The 18,313-nt window shown below is 47.0% G+C and overlaps 1 protein-coding gene across 1 annotated transcript in view; it reads right to left on the bottom strand.

The window, feature by feature from the left end:
* Nucleotides 1-18,313, bottom strand: part of LOC139374548 (SPARC related modular calcium binding 1) — a 147,314-nt gene that overhangs the window by 73,283 nt on the left and 55,718 nt on the right. Inside the window, exon 10 of the mRNA XM_071115539.1 lies at nt 12,306-12,388. Coding sequence (XP_070971640.1) covers nt 12,306-12,388 — 83 coding nt within the window. The remainder of the gene's footprint in view (nt 1-12,305; nt 12,389-18,313) is intronic.

Consider the following 18,313-nt stretch of genomic DNA (forward strand, 5'->3'; position numbering starts at 1 on the left):
GACCAGGGCCCATAGGGTGAAGGGTGCAGTTTCATATTGTTGACCAGGGCCCATAGGGTGAAGGGTGCAGTTTCCTATTGTTGACCAGGGCCCATAGGGTGAAGGGTGCAATTTCCTATTGTTGACCAGGGCCCATAAGGTGAAGGGTTGCAGTTTCCTATTGTTGACCAGGGCCCATAGGGTGAAGGTTGCAGTTTCATATTGTTGACCAGGGCCCATAGGGTAAAGGGGGCAGTTTCCTATTGTTGACCAGGGCCCATAGGGTGAAGGGTGCAGTTTCCTATTGTTGACCAGGGCCCATAGGGTGAAGGGTGCAGTTTACTATTGTTGACCAGGGCCCATAGGGTGAAGGGGGCAGTTTCCTATTGTTGACCAGGGCCCATAGGGTAAAGGGTGCAGTTTCCTATTGTTGACCAGGGCCCATAGGGTGAAGGGTGCAGTTTCCTATTGTTGACCAGGGCCCATAGGGTAAATGGTGTAGTTTCCTATTGTTGACCAGGGCCAATAGGGTGAAGGGTGCAGTTTACTATTGTTGACCAGGGCCCATAGGGTGAAGGGTGCATTTTACTATTGTTGACCAGGGCCCATAGGGTAAATGGTGCAGTTTCCTATTGTTGACCAGGGCCCATAGGGTAAAGGGTGCAGTTTCCTATTGTTGACCAGGGCCCATAGGGTGAAGGGTGCAGTTTCCTATTGTTGACCAGGGCCCATAGGGTGAAGGGTGCAGTTTCCTATTGTTGACCAGGGCCCATAGGGTGAAGGGTGCAGTTTCCTATTGTTGACCAGGGCCCATAGGGTGAAGGGTGCAGTTTCATATTGTTGACCAGGGCCCATAGGGTGAAGGGTGCAGTTTCCTATTGTTGACCAGGGCCCATAGGGTGAAGGGTGCAATTTCCTATTGTTGACCAGGGCCCATAAGGTGAAGGGTTGCAGTTTCCTATTGTTGACCAGGGCCCATAGGGTGAAGGGTGCAGTTTCCTATTGTTGACCAGGGCCCATAGGGTAAAGGGGGCAGTTTACTATTGTTGACCAGGGCCCATAGGGTGAAGGGTGCAGTTTCCTATTGTTGACCAGGGCCCATAGGGTGAAGGGTGCAGTTTACTATTGTTGACCAGGGCCCATAGGGTGAAGGGGGCAGTTTCCTATTGTTGACCAGGGCCCATAGGGTAAAGGGTGCAGTTTCCTATTGTTGACCAGGGCCCATAGGGTGAAGGGTGCAGTTTCCTATTGTTGACCAGGGCCCATAGGGTAAAGGGTGTAGTTTCCTATTGTTGACCAGGGCCAATAGGGTGAAGGGTGCAGTTTACTATTGTTGACCAGGGCCCATAGGGTGAAGGGGGCAGTTTACTATTGTTGACCAGGGCCCATAGGGTGAAGGGGGCAGTTTCCTATTGTTGACCAGGGCCCATAGGATAAAGGGTGCAGTTTCCTATTGTTGACCAGGGCCCATAGGGTAAAGGGGGGGGGGGGGTTTACTATTGTTGACCAGGGCCCATAGGGTGAAGGGTGCAGTTTCCTATTGTTGACCAGGGCCCATAGGGTGAAGGGTGCAGTTTACTATTGTTGACCAGGGCCCATAGGGTGAAGGGTGCAGTTTCCTATTGTTGACCAGGGCCCATAGGGTGAAGGGTGCAGTTTACTATTGTTGACCAGGGCCCATAGGGTGAAGGGGGCAGTTTCCTATTGTTGACCAGGGCCCATAGGGTAAAGGGTGCAGTTTCCTATTGTTGACCAGGGCCCATAGGGTGAAGGGTGCAGTTTCATATTGTTGACCAGGGCCCATAGGGTAAAGGGTGTAGTTTCCTATTGTTGACCAGGGCCAATAGGGTGAAGGGTGCAGTTTACTATTGTTGACCAGGGCCCATAGGGTGAAGGGGGCAGTTTCCTATTGTTGACCAGGGTCCATAGGGTGAAGGGTGCAGTTTCCTATTGTTGACCAGGGCCCATAGGGTGAAGGGTGCAGTTTCCTATTGTTGACCAGGGCCCATAGGGTAAAGGGTGCAGTTTCCTATTGTTGACCAAGCCCCATAGAGTGAAGGGTGCAGTTTCCTATTGTTGACCAGGGCCCATAGGGTGAAGGGGGCAGTTTCCTATTGTTGACCAGGGCCCATAGGGTGAAGGGTGCAATTTACTATTGTTGACCAGGGCCCATAGGGTAAATGGTGCAGTTTCCTATTGTTGACCAGGGCCCATAGGGTAAAGGGTGCAGTTTCCTATTGTTGACCAGGGCCCATAGGGTGAAGGGTGCAGTTTCCTATTGTTGACCAGGGCCCATAGGGTGAAGGGTGCAGTTTCCTATTGTTGACCAGGGCCCATAGGGTGAAGGGTGCAGTTTCCTATTGTTGACCAGGGCCCATAGGGTGAAGGGTGCAGTTTCATATTGTTGACCAGGGCCCATAGGGTGAAGGGTGCAGTTTCCTATTGTTGACCAGGGCCCATAGGGTGAAGGGTGCAATTTCCTATTGTTGACCAGGGCCCATAAGGTGAAGGGTTGCAGTTTCCTATTGTTGACCAGGGCCCATAGGGTGAAGGGTGCAGTTTCCTATTGTTGACCAGGGCCCATAGGGTAAAGGGGGCAGTTTACTATTGTTGACCAGGGCCCATAGGGTGAAGGGTGCAGTTTCCTATTGTTGACCAGGGCCCATAGGGTGAAGGGTGCAGTTTACTATTGTTGACCAGGGCCCATAGGGTGAAGGGGGCAGTTTCCTATTGTTGACCAGGGCCCATAGGGTAAAGGGTGCAGTTTCCTATTGTTGACCAGGGCCCATAGGGTGAAGGGTGCAGTTTCCTATTGTTGACCAGGGCCCATAGGGTAAAGGGTGTAGTTTCCTATTGTTGACCAGGGCCAATAGGGTGAAGGGTGCAGTTTACTATTGTTGACCAGGGCCCATAGGGTGAAGGGGGCAGTTTACTATTGTTGACCAGGGCCCATAGGGTGAAGGGGGCAGTTTCCTATTGTTGACCAGGGCCCATAGGATAAAGGGTGCAGTTTCCTATTGTTGACCAGGGCCCATAGGGTAAAGGGGGGGGGGGTTTACTATTGTTGACCAGGGCCCATAGGGTGAAGGGTGCAGTTTCCTATTGTTGACCAGGGCCCATAGGGTGAAGGGTGCAGTTTCCTATTGTTGACCAGGGCCCATAGGGTAAAGGGTGCAGTTTCCTATTGTTGACCAAGCCCCATCGAGTGAAGGGTGCAGTTTCCTATTGTTGACCAGGGCCCATAGGGTGAAGGGGGCAGTTTCCTATTGTTGACCAGGGCCCATAGGGTGAAGGGTGCAATTTACTATTGTTGACCAGGGCCCATAGGGTAAATTGTGCAGTTTCCTATTGTTGACCAGGGCCCATAGGGTAAAGGGTGCAGTTTCCTATTGTTGACCAGGGCCCATAGGGTGAAGGGTGCAGTTTCATATTGTTGACCAGGGCCCATAGGGTGAAGGGTGCAGTTTCCTATTGTTGACCAGGGCCCATAGGGTGAAGGGTGCACTTTCCTATTGTTGACCAGGGCCCATAGGGTGAAGGTTGCAGTTTCCTATTGTTGACCAGGGCCCATAGGGTGAAGGGTGCAGTTTCCTATTGTTGACCAGGGCCCATAGGGTAAAGGGGGCAGTTTACTATTGTTGACCAGGGCCCATAGGGTGAAGGGTGCAGTTTCCTATTGTTGACCAGGGCCCATAGGGTGAAGGGTGCAGTTTCCTATTGTTGACCAGGGCCCATAGGGTAAAGGGTGCAGTTTCCTATTGTTGACCAAGCCCCATAGAGTGAAGGGTGCAGTTTCCTATTGTTGACCAGGGCCCATAGGGTGAAGGGGGCAGTTTCCTATTGTTGACCAGGGCCCATAGGGTGAAGGGTGCAATTTACTATTGTTGACCAGGGCCCATAGGGTAAATGGTGCAGTTTCCTATTGTTGACCAGGGCCCATAGGGTAAAGGGTGCAGTTTCCTATTGTTGACCAGGGCCCATAGGGTAAAGGGTGTAGTTTCCTATTGTTGACCAGGGCCCATAGGGTGAAGGGTGCAGTTTCCTATTGTTGACCAGGGCCCATAGGGTGAAGGGGCAGTTTACTATTGTTGACCAGGGCCCATAGGGTGAAGGGTGCAATTTCCTATTGTTGACCAGGGCCCATAGGGTGAAGGGTTGCAGTTTCCTATTGTTGACCAGGGCCCATAGGGTGAAGGGTGCAGTTTCCTATTGTTGACCAGGGCCCATAGGGTAAAGGTGGCAGTTTACTATTGTTGACCAGGGCCCATAGGGTGAAGGGTGCAGTTTCCTATTGTTGACCAGGGCCCATAGGGTAAAGGGTGTAGTTTCCTATTGTTGACCAGGGCCCATAGGGTGAAGGGTGCAGTTTCCTATTGTTGACCAGGGCCCATAGGGTAAAGGGGGGGGGGGGGGGGGTTACTATTGTTGACCAGGGCTCATAGGGTAAAGGGGGAGGTTACTATTGTTGACCAGGGCCCATAGGGTAAAGGGGGGGTTACTTTTGTTGACCAGGGCCCATAGGGTAAAGGGGGGGGGGTTTAATATTGTTGACCAGGGCCCATAGGGTAAAGGGGGAGGTTACTATTGTTGACCAGGGCCCATAGGGTAAAGGGGGGGTTACTTTTGTTGACCAGGGCCCATAGGGTAAAGGGGGGGGGGGGGGTTACTATTGTTGACCAAGGCCCATAGGGTAAAGGGGGGGGGGGGGGGGTTACTATTGTTGACCAGGGCCCATAGGGTAAAGGGGGAGGTTACTGTTGCTGACCAGGGCTCATAGGGTAAAGGGGGGGTTACTTTTGTTGACCAGGGCCCATAGGGTAAAGGGGGGGGGTGTTTACTATTGTTGACCAGGGCCCATAGGGTGAAGGGGGCAGTTTCCTATTGTTGACCAGGGCCCATAGGGTAAAGGGGGGGTTACTATTGTTGACCAGGGCCCATAGGGTAAAGGGGGGGGTTTACTATTGTTGACCAGGGCCCATAGGGTGAAGGGGGCAGTTTCCTATTGTTGACCAGGGCCCATAGGGTAAAGGGGGGGGGGTTACTATTGTTGAACAGGGCCCATAGGGTAAAGGATGCAATTTTATGAAGGAACTGAAGATCTCTTAAGAATCCTTTTAGTCCTAGTATGTCTGTTTCTTGTCAGAGGGTGTGGTAGTCTGGTTTGTGGTGTGGTAGTCTGGGTTAGGGTGTGGTAGTCTGGGTTAGGGTGTGGTAGTCTGGGTTAGGGTGTGGTAGTCTGGGTTAGGGTGTGGTAGTCTGGTTTGTGGTGTGGTAGTCTGGGTTAGGGTGTGGTAGTCTAGGTTAGGGTGTGGTAGTCTGGGTCAGGGTGTGGTAGTCTGGTTTTTAGTGTGGTAGTCTGGGTTAGGGTGTGGTAGTCTGGGTCAGGGTGTGGTAGTCTGGGTCAGGGTGTGGTAGTCTGGGTTAGGGTGTGGTATTCTGGGTCAGGGTGACGTCAGACCTACAGACCGTTAACGTCATGTGACTAATAGAGTTAGACCGGAAAGGATTCAATCCAAGGTGTTACAGAGCAGCACACCGTACAGCAGACAATGAGCCTTTTTTTTAAAAAAAGGTGCTCCAAGCTTCAGCCAAGATCTGTAGCATTTTTCCATGAATACCGTCTCCGTGAACGTCAGGGACATTGCGTCTGAAAGGCTCATTGATGTGGCTGTGTTTCATAATACCATGTTTTATAACGTACATTGGCATTGACGTGACTCACTGGTCTTGTTTGTTGTGGCGGCTCGCTCGTGAACGTCCCCGTCCCACTATAGTACTTTAATATAACTCCAATCAGCCACTCAGCCAGCCCCCATGGTTCCCAACACCTCTAGCTTCCCCCCGGCAGCCTACACCCCGCCCCTCCCTCTTCCCGGTCACCAACACTTACAACTTCCATAAAACAAACCGTACATGTGCGGCACAGTCAGAAGCCTTGCTCCACTCTGTAAAGTGTCCAGATGCCGGGAATGAAACACAACACTTTAAAGGACATGGTGAAACAGAGAGAGAACAGGGAACCAAAACAACTGAGTAACCAGTAAGCATTAACCTGGTCCCAGACCTGTTCCTGCTGTCAGGTAGTCTGGTCCCAGAACTGGTCCTGCTATCAGGTAGTCTGGTCCCAGACCTGTTCCTGCTATCAGGTAGTCTGGTCCCAGAACTGTTCCTGCTATCAGGTAGTCTGGTCCCAGACCTGTTCCTGCTATCAGGTAGTCTGGTCCCAGACCTGTTCCTGCTATCAGGTAGTCTGGTCCCTGAACTGTTCCTGCTATCAGGTAGTCTGGTCCCAGACCTGTTCCTGCTATCAGGTAGTCTGGTCCCAGAACTGTTCCTGCTATCAGGTAGTCTGGTCCCAGACCTGTTCCTGCTATCAGGTAGTCTGGTCCCAGAACTGTTCCTGCTATCAGGTAGTCTGGTCCCAGAACTGTTCCTGCTATCAGGTAGTCTGGTCCCAGACCTGTTCCTGCTATCAGGCAGTCTGGTCCCAGAACTGTTCCTGCAATCAGGTAGTCTGGTCCCAGAACTGTTCCTGCTATCAGGTAGTCTGGTCCCAGACCTGTTCCTGCTATCAGGTAGTCTGGTCCCAGAACTGTTCCTGCTATCAGGTAGTCTGGTCCCAGACCTGTTCCTGCTATCAGGTAGTCTGGTCCCAGACCTGTTCCTGCTATCAGGTAGTCTGGTCCCAGAACTGTTCCTGCTATCAGGTAGTCTGGTCCCAGACCTGTTCCTGCTATCAGGTAGTCTGGTCCCAGAACTGTTCCTGCTATCAGGTAGTCTGGTCCCAGACCTGTTCCTGCTATCAGGTAGTCTGGTCCCAGAACTGTTCCTGCTATCAGGTAGTCTGGTCCCAGACCTGTTCCTGCTATCAGGTAGTCTGGTCCCAGAACTGTTCCTGCTATCAGGTAGTCTGGTCCCAGAACTGTTCCTGCTATCAGGTAGTCTGGTCCCAGACCTGTTCCTGCTATCAGGTAGTCTGGTCCCAGAACTGTTCCTGTATTCAGGTAGTCTGGTCCCAGACCTGTTCCTGCTATCAGGTAGCCTGGTCCATGACCTGTTCCTGCTATCAGGTAACCTGGTCCCAGACCTGTTCCTGCTATCAGGTAGCCTGGTCCCAGACCTGTTCCTGCGATCAGGTAGTCTGGTCCCAGAACTGTTCCTGCTATCAGGTAGTCTGGTCCCAGACCTGTTCCTGCTATCAGGTAGTCTGGTCCCAGAACTGTTCCTGCTTTCAGGTAGTCTGGTCCCAGAACTGTTCCTGCTATCAGGTAGTCTGGTCCCAGACCTGTTCCTGCTATCAGGTAGCCTGGTCCATGACCTGTTCCTGCTATCAGGTAACCTGGTCCCAGACCTGTTCCTGCTATCAGGTAGTCTGGTCCCAGACCTGTTCCTGCTATCAGGTAGTCTGGCCCCAGACCTGTTCCTGCTATCAGGTAGCCTGGTCCCAGAACTGTTCCTGCTATCAGGTAGTCTGGTCCCAGACCTGTTCCTGCTATCAGGTAGCCTGGTCCCAGAACTGTTCCTGCTATCAGGTAGTCTGGTCGATGACATGTTCCTGCTAACAGGTAGCCTGGTCCATGACCTGTTCCTGCTATCAGGTAGTCTGGTCCATGACCTGTTCCTGCAATCAGGTAGCCTGGTCCCAGAACTGTTCCTGCTATCAGGTAGCCTGGTCCATGACCTGTTCCTGCTAACATTCCACTCAACATGTTTGCCATGAGAAGGAGTAGCAAGAAGTGAAATGTTAGCAGGAAAATGTCTGGGACCAGGATAGTAGAGGCACAAGAAGTGAGTACAGTAACTACATGAAATAAGTAAAAACTTTTAGTAGAGACGAGTGAACCCGTGGTTATAGTAGGGACTAGCGAGCCCTTGGCTTTAGTAAAGAATAGTGAACCCGTGGTTATAGTAGGGACTAGCGAGCCCTTGGCTTTAGTAAAGAATAGTGAACCCGTGGTTATAGTAGGGACTAGCGAGCCCTTGGCTTTAGTAAATAATAGTGAACCCGTGGTTATAGTAGGGACTAGCGAGCCCTTGGCTTTAGTAAAGAATAGTGAACCCGTGGTTATAGTAGGGACTAGCGAGCCCTTGGCTTTAGTAAAGAATAGTGAACCCGTGGTTATAGTAGGGACTAGCGAGCCCTTGGCTTTAGTAAATAATAGTGAACCCGTGGTTATAGTAGGGACTAGCGAGCCCTTGGCTTTAGTAAAGAATAGAGAGTCCTTGGCTTTAGTAGAGAATAGAGAGTCCTTGGCTTTAGTAGAGACTAGTGAGCTCTTGGTTTTAGTGGAGAATAGTGAGCCCTTGGCTTCAGTAAAGACTAGTGAGTCCTTGGCTTTAGTAGAGACTAGTGAGCCCTTGGCTTTAGTAGACACTAGTGAGCCCTTGGCTTTAGTAGAGAATAGTGAGCCCTTGGCTTTAGTAGAGACTAGTGAGCTCTTGGTTTTAGTGGAGAATAGTGAGCCCTTGGCTTCAGTAAAGAATAGAGAGCCCTTGACTTTAATAAAGAATAGAGAGCCCTTGACTTTAGTAGAGAATAGTGAGTCCTTGGCTTTAGTAGAGAATAGTGAACCCTTGGCTTTAGTAAAGACTAGTGAGCTCTTGGTTTTTGTGGAGAATAATGAGCCCTTGGCTTCAGTAAAAACTAGTGAGCCCTTGGCTTTAGTAGAGACTAGTGAGCCCTTGGCTTTAGTAGAGACTAGTGAGCCCTTGGCTTTAGTAGACTAGTGAGCCCTTAGATTTAGTAAAGAATAGTGAGCCCTTGGCTTTAGTAAAGACTAGTGAGCCCTTGGCTTTAGTAGAGACTAGTGAGCCCTTGGCTTTAGTAGAGACAAGTGAGCCCTTGGTTTAGTAGAGAATAGTGAGCCCTTGGCTTTAGTAGAGACTAGTGAGCCCTTGGCTTTAGTGGAGACTAGCAAGCCCTTGGTGTTAGTAGAGACTAACGGGCCCTTGGCTTTAGTAGAGACTAATGAGCCATTGGCTTCAGTAGAGACTAGTGAGCCCTTGGCTTTAGTAGAGACTTGTGAGCCCTTGGCTTTAGTAAAGACTAGAGAGCCCTTGGCTTTAGTAGAGACTAACGGGCCCTTGGCTTCAGTATAGACTAGTGAGCCCTTGGCTTTAGTAGAGACTAGTGAGCCCTTGGCTTTAGTAAAGACTAGAGAGCCTATGGCTTTAGTAGAGACTAACGGGCCCTTGGCTTCAGTAGAGACTAGTGAGCCCTTGGCTTTAGTAGAGACTAGTAAACCCTTGGCTTTAGTAAAGACTAGAGAGCCTATGGCTTTAGTAGAGACTTTAGTAGAGACTAGTGAACCCTTGAAACTCAGCAAAGACCTCAAAAAGAAAACAAAAACAGAAGCAGAGTAACATTGACTAGGAAAAACTGGATGTTCAGTACAATATTTAAGCTCCTATATACACTCTCATCAATACATACACTCTGATATACAATCTAATCAATATATAAGGTCCTAAAAACACTCTCACCAATATATAAACTCTTAGAAATACTCTCATCAATAAATAAGCTCTTTTATACACTCATAAATATATAAGCTCTCATCACCACCCCTCTCTCCACTAGGATTCTCTGCCTCTAACACAATTACAGGGGCTGAGTCACTGGCTTACTGGTGCTCTTCCATGCCGTCCCTTGGAGGGGTGCGTCACTTGAGTGGGTTGAGTCACTGACGTGATCTTACTGTCCGGGGTGGCGCCCCTCCTTGGGTGTGCCGTGGTGGAGATCTTCGTGGGCTATACTCGGCCTTGTCTCAGGATGGTAAGTTGGTGGCTGAAGATATCCCTCTAGTGGTGTGGGGGCTGTGCTTGGCAAAGTGGGTGGGGTTATATCCTGCCTGTTTGGCCCTGTCCGGGGGTATCGTCGGATGGGGCCACAGTGTCTCCCGACCCCTCCTGTCTCAGCCTCCAGTATTTATGCTGCAGTAGTTTGTGTCGGGGGGCTAGGGTCAGTCTGTTATATCTGGAGTATTTCTCCTGTCTTATCCGGTGTCCTGTGTGCATTTAAGTATGCTCTCTCTAATTTTCTTTTTCTCTTTCTTTCTTTCTTTCTTTCTTTCTTTCTTTCTTACTCTCTCTCTCTGAGTACCTTAGCCCTAGGACCGTGCCTCAGGACTACCTGGCCTGACGACTCCTTGCTGTCCCCAGTCCACCTGGCCCGGCTGCTGCTCCAGTTTCAAATGTTCTGCCTGCGGCTATGGAACCCTGACCTGTTCACCGGACGTGCTACCTGTCCCAGACCTGCTGTTTTCAACTCTCTAGAGAAAGCAGGAGCGGTAGAGATGCTCTGAATGATTGGCTATGAAAAGCCAACTGACATTTACTCCTGAGGTGCTGATCGTTGCACCCTCGACAACCACTGAGATTATTATTATTTGACCCTGCTGGTCATCTATGAACATTTGAACATCTTGGCCATGTTCTGTTATAATCTCCACCCGGCACAGCCAGAAGAGGACTGGCCACCCCACATAGCCTGGTTCCTCTCTAGGTTTCTTCCTAGGTTCTGGCCTTTCTAGGGAGTTTTTCCTAGCCACCGTGCTTCTACACCTGCATTGCTTGCTGTTTGGGGTTTTAGGCTGGGTTTCTGTACAGCACTTTGAGATATCAGCTGATGTACGAAGGGCTTTATAAATACATTTGATTGGTTTACATTTTATGTAAGTTCTTGTATACACTCTCACCAATATACAGTATATCACAACACGCTGTTATATACAATCTCATCAATATATAAGCTCCTCAATACACTCTCGCCAATGTATGAGATCTTTTATACACTCTCACCAATATATAAGCTCATCAAGACACTATCATCAATACATATGCTCTAATAAACACTCTCATCAATATATAAGCTCTTATATACACTCTCATCAATATATAAGCTCTTATATACACTCTCATCAATATATAAGCTCTTATATACACTCTCACCAATATATAAGCTCTTATATACACTCTCATCAATATATAAGCTCTTATTTACGTTCTCATCAATATATACGTTTTAAATATACACTTTCATTAATTTATAAGCTCTTATATACACTCTCATATATATAGTGTGGAGAACAAGTATTTGATACACTGCCGATTTTGCAGGTTTTCCTACTTACAAAGCATGTAGAGGTCATAGGTACACTTCAACTGTGAGAGACAGAATCTAAAACAAAAATCCAGAAAATCACATTGTATGATATTTAAGTAATTAATTTGCATTTTATTGCATGACATAAGTATTTGATCACCTACCAACCAGTAAGAATTCCGGCTCTCACAGACCTGTTCATTTTTCTTTAAGAAGCCCTCCTGTTCTCCACTCATTACCTGTATTAACTGCACCTGTTTGAACTTGTTACCTGTATAAAAGACACCTGTCCACACACTCAATCAAACAGACTCCAACCTCTCCACAATGGCCAAGACCAGAGAGCTGTGTAAGGACATCAGGGATGAAATTGTAGACCTGCACAAGGCTGGGATGGACAATAGGCAAGCAGCTTGGTGAGAAGGCAACAACTGTTGGCGCAATTATTAGAAAATGGAAGAAGTTCAAGATGACGGTCAATCACCCTCGGTCTGGGGCTCCATGCAAGATCTCACCTCGTGGGGCATCAATGATCATGAGGAAGGTGAGGGATCAGCCCAGAAATACACAGCAGGACCTGGTCAATGACCCTGGGACCACAGTCTCAAAGAAAACCATTAGTAACACACTACGCCGTCATGGATTAAAATCCTGTTGTTTGTAGGTGACCAAATACTTATTTTCCACCATAATTTGCAAATAAATTCATTAAAAATCCTACAATGTGATTTTCTGGATTTTTTTTCTTCAAATATTGTCTGTCATAGTTGAAGTGTACCTATGATGACAATTACAGGCCTCTCTCATCTTTTTAAGTGGGAGAACTTGCACAATTGGTGGCTGACTAAATACTTTTTTGCCCCACTGTATAAGATCCAAAATACACTTGTATATACTTTTTTATATATATTGTTTTAAACCTTTATTTAACTAGGCAAGTCAGTTTAGAACAAATTATTATTTTCAATGACGGCCTAGGAACAGTGGGTTAACTGCCTTGTTCATGAGCAGAACGACAGATTTTTACCTTGTCAGCTCGGGGATTTGATCTTGCCACCTTTCGGTTACTAGTCCCAACGCCCTAACCACTAGGCTACCCTGCCACCCCATAGAACCTCTTATATACACTCTCCTCAATATATAAGCTATAATGCACACGCTCACCAATATATAAACTCTTATATACTGTAAGGCGCTGAGTCAGAGTGTCCTTTCCTCTCACCTGTCAGGTCTCGGCCCTGGAAAGGATCTTCAACGTCGGAGACCATCGAACGAGCCGTGCTGTCACACTCTGGGGTCTGGTACCTGTCACAGAGCGAAAGAAAGGCAGAGAGAGAGAGAGAGAGAGAGAGAGAGAGAGAGAGAGAGAGAGAGAGAGTCTGTCTCCTACCTTCCTTTTAACTCAGAGTACCTCAGTGATACAACAGTAAGGAGAGACAAGAGAGTAGCTGTTCGATACAACAGTAAGGAGAGACAAGAGAGTACCTCAGAGATACAACTACATGATTTAAAAAGATGGACAAGAGCGAAAAGACCACAGAGTGTGTGCGTGTGTTTGTGAGAACATAGGCCTGCAGAAGAACAAAACGACCTCTGTTGTCATACCAAATCTCACAAAACAAGAGGCTCTGCCAACTGCCTCTCAGTCTCTCTCACACCAGGAATGTGAATTAAAGGCTACACCGGGAAGGCTACAGGATAAATGGTAATGCTTTCAGGAGGAGAAGAGTACGACTTAGAAACATGTTGTTTAGCTTCAGTTAATTAAGAATGATCCCATGCCATTCTCACAATGATTGTGAATGTCAACCATACAGCAATGTATCAAATCGTTAGTAATCAAGACTGTGTGTGTGTGTGTGTGTATGTGTGTGTGTGTGTGTGTGTGCGTGCGTGCGTGCGTGAGTGTGTATGTGTGTGTGTGCGTGAGCGTGAGTGCGTGCATGCATGCGTGTGTGTGTGTGTGTGTGCGTGCGTGCGTGCGTGAGTGCCTGTGTGTGTGTATGTGTGTGTGTGTGTGTGTGTGCGTGCGTGCGTGCGTGAGTGTGTATGTGTGTGTGTGCGTGAGTGCGTGCGTGCATGCATGCGTGTGTGTGTGTGTGTGTGTGTGCGTGCGTGCGTGCGTGAGTGCCTGTGTGTGTGTGTGTATGTGTGTGAACGGCATGGATGGATATAATTTGGCCTGGCGTGTGAATTGTATGTTTCTGAGTGTTTCTAAATGGAAATGTTCAGGGAGAGTACATGTGTCTCTCATTTACTTTTTATACAAGAGATGCTCTTTTTTTTTGGTCAAAGTTCCAAGACGGAGTGTTTGGAGCGTGACTGTGTTCTAAAACAGAGTGTTTGGAGCGTGACTGTGTTCTAAAACAGAGTGTTTGGAGCGTGACTGTGTTCTAAAACAGAGTGTTTGGAGCGTGACTGTGTTCTAAAAGAGAGTGTTTGGAGCGTGACTGTGTTCTAAAACAGAGTGTTTGGAGCGTGACTGTGTTCTAAAACAGAGTGTTTGGAGCGTGACTGTGTTCTAAAACAGAGTGTTTGGAGCGTGACTGTGTTCTAAAACAGAGTGTTTGGAGCGTGACTGTGTTCTAAAACAGAGTGTTTGGAGCGTGACTGTGTTCTAAAACAGAGTGTTTGGAGCGTGACTGTGTTCTAAAACAGAGTGTTTGGAGCGTGACTGTGTTCTAAAACAGAGTGTTTGGAGCGTGACTGTGTTCTAAAACAGAGTGTTTGGAGCGTGACTGTGTTCTACAAAGAGAGTGTTTGGAGCGTGACTGTGTTCTAAAACAGAGTGTTTGGAGCGTGACTGTGTTCTAAAACAGAGTGTTTGGAGCGTGACTGTGTTTTAAAACAGAGTGTTTGGAGAGTGACTGTGTTATAAAACAGTGTTTGGAGCGTGACTGTGTTCTAAAACAGAATGTTTGGAGCGTGACTGTGTTCTAAAACAGAGTGTTTGGAGCGTGACTGTGTTCTAAAACAGAATGTATGGAGCGTGACTGTGTTCTAAAACAGAGTGTTTGGAGCATGACTGTTCTAAAACAGAGTGTTTGGAGCATGACTGTTCTAAAACAGAGTGTTTGGAGCATGACTGTTCTAAAACAGAGTGTTTGTTCTAAAACAGAGTGTTTGGAGCGTGAGCGTGACTGTGTTCTAAAACAGAATGTATGGAGCGTGACTGTGTTCTAAAACAGAGTGTTTGGAGCGTGACTGTGTTCTAAAACAGAGTGTTTGGAGCGTGACTGTGTTCTAAAACAGAATGTATGGAGCGTGACTGTGTTCTAAAACAGAGTGTTTGGAGCGTGACTGTGTTCTAAAACAGAGTGTTTGGAGCGTGACTGTGTTCTAAAACAGAATGTTTGGAGCGTGACTGTGTTCTAAAACAGAATGTATGGAGCGTGACTGTGTTCTAAAACAGAGTGTTTGGAGCATGACTGTTCTAAAACAGAGTGTTTGGAGCGTGACTGTGTTCTAAAACAGAGTGTTTGGAGCATGACTGTGTTCTAAAACAGAGTGTTTGGAGCGTGACTGTGTTCTAAAACAGAGTGTTTGGAGCGTGACTGTGTTCTAAAACAGAGTGTTTGGAGCGTGACTGTGTTCTAAAACAGAGTGTTTGGAGAGTGACTGTGTTATAAAACAGTGTTTGGAGCGTGACTGTGTTCTAAAACAGAATGTTTGGAGCGTGACTGTGTTCTAAAACAGAGTGTTTGGAGCGTGACTGTGTTCTAAAACAGAGTGTTTGGAGCGTGACTGTGTTCTAAAACAGAGTGTTTGGAGCGTGACTGTGTTCTAAAACAGAGTGTTTGGAGCGTGACTGTGTTCTAAAACAGAGTGTTTGGAGCGTGACTGTGTTCTAAAACAGAGTGTTTGGAGCGTGACTGTGTTCTAAAACAGTGTTTGGAGCGTGACTGTGTTCTAAAACAGAGTGTTTGGAGCGTGACTGTGTTCTAAAACAGTGTTTGGAGCGTGACTGTGTTCTAAAACAGAGTGTTTGGAGCGTGACTGTGTTGAAAAAAAAACAGTGTTTGTTTTGAGCGTGACTGTGTTCTAAAACAGAGTGTTTGGAGCGTGACTGTGTTCTAAAACAGTGTTTGGAGCGTGACTGTGTTCTAAAACAGAGTGTTTGGAGCGTGACTGTGTTCTAAAACAGAGTGTTTGGAGCGTGACTGTGTTCTAAAACAGAGTGTTTGGAGCGTGACTGTGTTGACTGTGTTCTAAAACAGTGTTTGGAGCGTGACTGTGTTCTAAAAAACTGTGTTATAAAACAGTGTTTGGAGCGTGAGTTAAAACAGTGTTTGGAGCGTGACTGTGTTCTGTTTGGAGCGTGACTGTGTTCTAAAACAGAGTGTTAGGAGCGTGACTGTGTTCTAAAACAGAGTGTTTGGAGCGTGACTGTGTTCTAAAACAGAGTGTTTGGAGCGTGACTGTGTTCTAAAACAGTGTTTGGAGCATGACTGTGTTCTAAAACAGAGTGTTTGGAGCGTGACTGTGTTCTAAAACAGAGTGTTTGGAGCGTGACTGTGTTCTAAAACAGAGTGTTTGGAGCGTGACTGTGTTCTAAAACAGAGTGTTTGGAGCGTGACTGTGTTCTAAAACAGAGTGTTTGGAGCGTGACTGTGTTCTAAAACAGTGTTTGGAGCGTGACTGTGTTCTAAAACAGAGTGTTTGGAGCGTGACTGTGTTCTAAAACAGAGTGTTAGGAGCGTGACTGTGTTCTAAAACAGAGTGTTTTGAGCGTGACTGTGTTCTAAAACAGAGTGTTTGGAGCGTGACTGTGTTCTAAAACAGTGTTTGGAGCGTGACTGTGTTCTAAAACAGAGTGTTTGGAGCGTGACTGTGTTCTAAAACAGAGTGTTTGGAGCGTGACTGTGTTCTAACTGTGTTCTAAAACAGAGTGTTTGGAGCGTGACTGTGTTCTAAAACAGAGTGTTTGGAGCGTGACTGTGTTCTAAAACAGTGTTTGGAGCGTGACTGTGTTCTAAAACAATGTTTGGAGCGTGACTGTGTTCTGTTTGGAGAGTGACTGTGTTCTAAAACAGAGTGTTTGGAGCGTGACTGTGTTCTAAAACAGAGTGTTTGGAGCGTGACTGTGTTCTAAAACAGAGTGTTTGGAGCGTGACTGTGTTCTAAAACAGAATGTTTGGAGCGTGACTGTGTTCTAAAACAGAATGTATGGAGCGTGACTGTGTTCTAAAACAGAGTGTTTGGAGCATGACTGTTCTAAAACAGAGTGTTTGGAGCATGACTGTTCTAAAACAGAGTGTTTGGAGCATGACTGTTCTAAAACAGAGTGTTTGGAGCGTGACTGTGTTCTAAAACAGAATGTATGGAGCGTGACTGTGTTCTAAAACAGAGTGTTTGGAGCGTGACTGTGTTCTAAAACAGAGTGTTTGGAGCGTGACTGTGTTCTAAAACAGAATGTAGTGTTTGGAGCGTGACTGTGTTCTAAAACAGAGTGTTTGGAGCGTGACTGTGTTCTAAAACAGAGTGTTTGGAGCGTGACTGTGTTCTAAAACAGAGTGTTTGGAGAGTGACTGTGTTATAAAACAGTGTTTGGAGCGTGACTGTGTTCTAAAACAGAATGTTTGGAGCGTGACTGTGTTCTAAAACAGTGTTTGGAGCGTGACTGTGTTCTAAAACAGAGTGTTTGGAGCGTGACTGTGTTCTAAAACAGAGTGTTAGGAGCGTGACTGTGTTCTAAAACAGAGTGTTTGGAGCGTGACTGTGTTAAAAAAAACAGTGTTTGGAGCATGACTGTGTTCTAAAACAGTGTTTGGAGCGTGACTGTGTTCTAAAACAGAGTGTTTGGAGCGTGACTGTGTTCTAAAACAGTGTTTGGAGCGTGACTGTGTTCTAAAACAGAGTGTTTTGGAGCGTGACTGTGTTATAAAACAGTGTTTGGAGCGTGACTGTGTTCTAAAATAGAGTTTTTGGAGCGTGACTGTGTTCTAAAACAGAGTGTTAGGAGCGTGACTGTGTTCTAAAACAGAGTGTTTGGAGCGTGACTGTGTTCTAAAACAGAGTGTTTGGAGCGTGACTGTGTTCTAAAACAGTGTTTGGAGCATGACTGTGTTCTAAAACAGTGTTTGGAGCGTGACTGTGTTCTAAAACAGAGTGTTTGGAGCGTGACTGTGTTCTAAAACAGAGTGTTTGGAGCGTGACTGTTCTAAAACAGAGTGTTTGGAGCGTGACTGTGTTCTAAAACAGAGTGTTTGGAGCGTGACTGTGTTCTAAAACAGTGTTTGGAGCGTGACTGTGTTCTAAAACAGAGTGTTTGGAGCGTGACTGTGTTCTAAAACAGAGTGTTAGGAGCGTGACTGTGTTCTAAAACAGAGTGTTTTGAGCGTGACTGTGTTCTAAAACAGAGTGTTTGGAGCGTGACTGTGTTCTAAAACAGTGTTTGGAGCGTGACTGTGTTCTAAAACAGAGTGTTTGGAGCGTGACTGTGTTCTAAAACAGAGTGTTTGGAGCGTGACTGTGTTCTAAAACAGAGTGTTTGGAGCGTGACTGTGTTCTAAAACAGTGTTTGGAGCATGACTGTGTTCTAAAACAGTGTTTGGAGCGTGACTGTGTTCTAAAACAGAGTGTTTGGAGCGTGACTGTGTTCTAAAACAGAGTGTTTGGAGCGTGACTGTTCTAAAACAGAGTGTTTGGAGCGTGACTGTGCTCTAAAACAGAGTGTTTGGAGGGTGACTGTTCTAAAACAGTGTTTGGAGCGTGACTGTGTTCTAAAACAGAGTGTTTGGAGGGTGACTGTTCTAAAACAGAGTGTTTGGAGCATGACTGTTCTAAAACAGAGTGTTTGGAGCGTGACTGTGTTCTAAAACAGTGTTTGGAGCGTGACTGTTCTAAAACAGAGTGTTTGGAGCGTGACTGTGTTCTAAAACAAAATGTTTGGAGCGTGACTGTGTTCTAAAACAGAATGTTTGGAGCGTGACTGTGTTCTAAAGCAGAGTGTTTGGAGAGTGACTATGTTCTGGCTGCTGATACATCATAGGTTCTTCTAGCGAGGGAAACTGTAAAGGTTACTACGACGACACACACAGTGCACTGCAAAGGTTACTACGACGACACATACAGTGCACTGTAAAGGTTACTACGACGACACACACAGTGCACTGTAAAGGTTACTACGACGACACACACAGTGCACTGTAAAGGTTACTACGACGACACACACAGTGCACTGTAAAGGTTACTACGACGACACACAGTGCACTGTAAAGGTTACTATGA

This window comes from Oncorhynchus clarkii, chromosome 19, assembly GCF_045791955.1.
Source record: "Oncorhynchus clarkii lewisi isolate Uvic-CL-2024 chromosome 19, UVic_Ocla_1.0, whole genome shotgun sequence".
Classification (NCBI taxonomy): Eukaryota; Metazoa; Chordata; class Actinopteri; order Salmoniformes; family Salmonidae; genus Oncorhynchus; species Oncorhynchus clarkii.